The 5,867-nt window shown below is 41.3% G+C and overlaps 1 protein-coding gene across 1 annotated transcript; it reads right to left on the bottom strand.

Annotated features, from left to right (window-relative positions):
- Nucleotides 1-3,203: 3,203 nt before the first annotated feature.
- Nucleotides 3,204-3,971, bottom strand: LOC147510597 (uncharacterized). Its single transcript, XM_086598192.1, has one exon. The coding sequence runs from the start codon at nucleotides 3,969-3,971 to the stop codon at nucleotides 3,204-3,206; it is 768 nt and encodes a 255-aa protein (XP_086454318.1).
- Between the last annotated feature and the right edge of the window lie 1,896 nt (nucleotides 3,972-5,867).

Consider the following 5,867-nt stretch of genomic DNA (forward strand, 5'->3'; position numbering starts at 1 on the left):
ATGTATATTGTTTAAAACATGCTTAGCCATAACCACTTGACCCTTGAAGGATAGCATCTTTCCAGCCCAGCTAGCTGCCCTTTTTCTAATCTTGTCAACCAGAGGAGCAAGAGTTGCTCTTGTAACCCTACCCACTGTTAAGGGAACCCCCAGATAGTTTTTCGGGAAAAAAGCCCTCTTTTATGCCCATGATTTCCTCAATGTCATGCTTTCTTCTGTGTGTCATTGGGCTCAAAAAAATATTACATTTTTATTTGCTTATTAGCTAACCCGTAGCCAACTGATAGGAATCCAGAAGTTCCATGAGGTTAATGAGATGCCTACTTGCATTGCAGAATATGAAGATATCATCTGCGAACATAAGGTGTGTAGGGTTGGAATAGTTACTCTGGATCACCATTCTTTGTATTCTCTTGTTCACACACAGCCATTCCAATCCTTTGCTCAGACAATCCTCTGCAAAGGCAAATAGTATCAGAGAGAGAGGATCTCCTTGCCTGAGACCCCTCTCCGCTGTGAAGCATCCAATAGGGCCACCATTAAAGAGAATGGAGATGGAGTTGTTTGCAACTGCTCCCTGTATCCATCCTATCAGTTTCCCATCAAAGCCTATTTTATGCATAACTGCCCAAAGGAAGTTCCAATCTAGAGTATCAAAGGCATGTGATATATCCAGTTTAATGGCAATATTCTATCATCTTTGCTTGACTTTCAGATCATTAATGAGCTCAGAGGCCAACCCCACTGCTTGAGCGGAGTTTCGGTTGGCAATGAACCCATATTGCTCCTTTGTGACAATCCTCTGAGCGAGGATATTTAGCCTTGAAGCCAAGATTTTCGTAATAACTTTGAAGCCGAAGTTTGCCAGACATATTGGTCTATATCTACTCAGTTTTTTTGCGCCCTTTTCTTTTGGAATAAATACCAAGAAGTTAGCATTAAAGCTACTGGGAATGCGGCTTCTGATGAAGAAATATTGTACAGCTCTGACCATGTCTAGTCCTACTATGTCTTAATAAGTTTGAAAGAAGTGGCCTGTGAACCCATCCGGCCCTGGAGAGCTATCTGGATTCAAATCAAAGACTGCCTTCTTGATTTCCATCAAAGGAGGCATCTTAATCAAGTTCTCATTATCCTCCTCTGTTACCGACCTTGGCATCAAATTAATAAGATCATCATCAAGTTGTAGCTCAACTCTCTTCAGCTTCTTCGTAAACTGCTGCACGATGTGTTCCCCAATTTCCTTTTGATCTGTGAGAGTCGCCCCTTCTTTGTTTTCTAGTTCAGTAATGTAAGATTTGTTCCTGTTCATATCAGCTAAGGCATGGAAAAACTTCGTGCTCTTGTCCAGCTTATTATCCCATTGAACCTTGGACTTCTGCCTCCAGAAGGACTCTTCTTGTTCTAGTAAGCCCTCTACTTTATTCTCTTGGTGTATGATTTCATTGGCCAAAGCATCATTGTAATTCCTCTCTAAGTCTTTTTGCATACTCTTCAGCGCCGCAGACTCCTCTCTGACTTGTGTACCCAAGTTCCCAAAGACACTGCGATTCCAGGATTTCAGCGCGCCCTTCAAACGTTTAAGTTTTTGTGCAAGCACAAATATTGAGTGCCTTTCCATGGGCTTCGACTAGCTTTGTTTCACCAGGACCTCTAGGCTTGGATGAGTGGTCCACATCTTGAAAAATTCAAAAGGAACATTCCTGGGCATTGGGATAGAGATCGACCAGCCTACAATGGGAGAGTGATCAGAACACAACTTGCTCAAAGCCCTATATCTCCATCCTGGGTGTAAGAGATTCCATTCATTATTGTAAAATGCTCTGTCCAGCTTCCCCACCACCTTGTCAACTCTTATCTGTTTATTTCACCACGTGAATTCAAACCCGGAGTGAGGCGCCTCCATCAAATGATTCTTGCTTACCATGTCTCTGAAGTCTGCCATTGCAGCAGACAGGGGGGGTTCTAACTCCCTTTTTTTTCAGTTGGGCTAAGATAAGCATTGAAATCTCCAAGAATGAGCCATGCTTTAGGCTGAGCATTTGTGATGTTCAAATCTGCCCAGAGCTGCCTTCTTCTCACATACATTGAGCTTGAATGAATGATGGTGATCAAACGATTCTGGGACTCTACAGTGAGATGTTGACTCGATTGACTATGCATAGTTGGGGCCATCATGTCATTCTTCCAGAGAAACCAGAGGTTAGGCACCCTGTTGTCATTATTATTGTGGACAATTTGAGTGCAGAGACCCAACGAATGAAGATAAGCTAAAGAAAAGCTAGAGGGATCAATCTTAGGTTCAACTATTCCGATGATGTCTGGCTCTCATTTTTTCACGAGCTTTGCAAGCCTAGCTTGAGTTTTATCATTTGAGATACCTCGAACATTCCAAAAGATGCACCTCATTATAAAAAGAGATGAATTTATTTTCAATTGAGGCAAGCCTCAGTTCATTTTTGTTGCCTTCACCCCAGACTGAAGCCTTGTCGTGGGTGGAGAAGCATTTTGCAGTGTCCATTGAGGCCTATAGCCTTTTTTCTGTGCTGTGTTGTCCTCCTTATCAGGTGGTAGTACTTCTTCAGCCATGTCAGCCCAGCAAATGGACGTAATCTGTTCCACATGTTGCATACCCCCTATACTTTGCTGTGGAGGAGTACTAATTGCTGCGCAGTTCAGGCCTGAATCTACCTGTTGAGGGATTAGATTGTATAAGATATCATGTTCCCCATATTTGGTGCCCTGATGGACTACCATGTGAAGGACCATGTCTGCCTCCACATTTATAACCTTTCTCTCCGGCTCCTCTGAAACTGGTAAGGTGGAGTGATTAGCATTGTTACTGTTGCTGTCATGGATCACCATCTCAAGTGTAGCTGAGGGTCCATCCTTATCCACATCCACTGGTTCGTGGGCCACTTGTGGCTCTGTTGCATCAAAATAGACCTCCTTGGTACCCCCTTCAGCCTCTTCATTGATATATTTAACGCCTCAAATCTATTGTTCACATCTGGTCCCTTGACCGTGCCTGAGGTACTGCCTTCCTTTACTTTCCAGACCTTTGTACTTGTTTCCCCATATTCCCTCCTATGCCTGTTGCCCTTTTTCCTCCTGGGACGCGTGGTTTCTGTGAGAGGGGGAGGAGTAGAATCAGTGACCACAGATTTCCCTTCTGCAGTCATAGCCCTCTTTAGTTTCTTGCATTATGTTACCAAATGCCCAACAATTTTGCAGTGGTTGCACAATTTTGGTAGCTTCCCAACTTCCACTGTTTGCCAAAAATTGTATTTTGGAGTTTTTACATATATCTGATCTGGTATTGGTTTTGAGAGGTCTACATCCACAAGAACGCTGGCGTAGTACCCATATTCTCTGCGCAAAGTTTTCTCCTCAATTTGCATTGGGTAACCGACTCCTCGTGCAATAGAGAGCAGAGTTTCTGGCACCCAGAATTCCTGTCCTAGTCCCGGCAGACGAATCCAAACCAAGGCATGAGATTGTCGCTGTAAATCCAGGTTAAAGTTTGGGCTCCATTGACTTAGACGGAGAGGAACCTCTTCAAAGTTCCAAGACCCCTGCGCCCAAACTCGATTCATGTCCTCTGCATTTGAAAACCGAATAAAGAGAAATCCCTTGCCTATGGGTGTGATGAGCCACTCCCCAGTTGGGTGCCATTTCTCTTTTGCTATGTTTCTAACCTTGTCTAGTAGCATCTTCACCAGATCAATTCTCCCAATAAGACAGAATTTACAATACTCCATTCCTCTTTCATATGCAGAAGTCGAGATGGTAATAGAGGGATAGTCCCCTATCTGTTCTGGAGGTGGAAGCTTGTTCATTACCACTTGTGGCAGAACACTTAGTTTCGTTGCATCTGCATAAGACTTGGGGGGAATTACCGTGTTTGCAGCAACACTCGAGTTTCCCACCACCGCCATTGGGGTTGGGTTCTCAAACTCGTAAAGGTTCATGCTTGACGCTTTCGTTCCAGAACTCTCACTGTGTATCAATGAAGGATTTTACCTGGAAGAAATTGGGTCATGAATTTTTAGAGAAGAAACCTACTACACCATCCTTTTCAGAACTCTCACTATTAAGCAGTGGAGGATTTAACCCGACAAGATAGAAGTAAGATCCCTTTCCAGAACAAAGAGAATACATAAAATTTAATTATCCTCTCCGAACTCAGCACTGTTCGCAGTGGAGGATTTCACCGGAGTGGAGCAAAGCAAGAAGAATAAGGAAAAGGAAGTAATTCCATTTTTGAACTCTACACTGTTGTCAGCGGAGGATTTTACCAAAAATGGAATAGAACATGAGGTTTTGGAGAAGGTAGGAATTTCTACCGCCTTTTTTTTTTAACCAAAAGAATGAAAAATTGGAGTACTAGATCATGGGCGCAACTTATGTTATATCACACCCAGTCGCCCTAAGCTTAGTCCCCATTGTTGAAACACTTCCATCCAAGTTCAAGCTAGAGACGAAGTCAGTAGTCAATAAAGACTTCTACAATCTGGTTGTGGAAATAGATTTGTTGAGGTCCTGGGGTTTTGATGTCAATTTCATGGCTAAATATCTTTTGGAAATGGTATGTGATTGTGAAGAAGTTTTGAGCATGTACACTTATAGTATTGAAAAGAGCATTAGGAGCCTAAATGTACTTTTTGTAAAGTTTTTAGTTGGTTTTACGAAGATAGAAAGTAAGCACAAGTATATGACAATACAGAAGCTGCGATGGGTACAAATTCTAACAGATGGTATGTTAGGTAAATGTCAAGTTGGTGGACTTGGAAAATAAACTGATCCTGTTAGAGTTGAGTTATGTTGTGTGGCTAGAAGTATAAAAATGGCTATGATAGTGATGTTTCTTCACTCTCCTGCTTTCATTTCAGCGTTTAGCTTTCTAGGGTGGTTCGATACTCCAAAAGAATTTGGTTTGTCTGCACCCTTTCCAGAGGTTACACCCCAACCATATCCTCCACTACCTGGTGCTAAATTGATGGTAATTTCTATTTCCTTGTTACTTTACAGTTTCAGAGAGGTTTTGTATAATGTCAGGTTGTAATTTTATTACTGTTGGTATATATTAATTAGCAGTATTGTTTGTTGTTACTTGTTACAGTTGATGAAACGAAAAAACTCTAACATGGATTCAGAGATGAGCATTTCGGAGGAGATATAATTTGATGGTTTTTTGCTTACAACAAGACGAAGACTAGAAATCGTTAAAGGCATTTGGTATCCTCCAATACCAAAGAAGCGCTTCATAATTTATATGCTCCCCCTATGGAAGAGTGGAATTGGAAAACTACTACTAGTGGTGGATTGAAGTTTTGGTACGGTGGTAGCTCAACCTGCATGTTAGTGTGTAGATTTTGTTGTATCGTGGATGCATTCTTTGATGCCCCAGTAGGTAATTGTAAGTGATGTGAATGTGTAGATCCTGCTGATGTGTAAAGTGGGGACTATGAATATGTAATCCATTTGGTGGTATTTTGAGCCCATATGTACTGTTGCAATATACTTTGAAGCACACTTATAGTGTCGTTCATAGCTTATATAGTACTGTTCATAGCTTATATAGTCCCGTTCATTGCTTATATTGTGCTTTTCATAGCTTATATAGTGTTGTTCATAGCTTATCAAGTGTTTTATATCAGGTGCTTACTAACAAGTTAATAAGTGTAAATTAGAAAGTTATGACCGACATGATATAAGCTGTCCCAGACACGATATAAGCTGTCACACAAACTTGTATGTAATAAAAGTAAAATTATCTAGTTTTACTAATGAATAAAGCGATGAAACTCTAAACGAAAGTAAAACTAAAAACTGAACTTGTACTAGATTTATCAAAGATTTCTACT

Source organism: Coptis chinensis, chromosome 3 (genome assembly GCF_015680905.1).
Source record: "Coptis chinensis isolate HL-2020 chromosome 3, ASM1568090v1, whole genome shotgun sequence".
NCBI lineage: Eukaryota > Viridiplantae > Streptophyta > Magnoliopsida > Ranunculales > Ranunculaceae > Coptis > Coptis chinensis.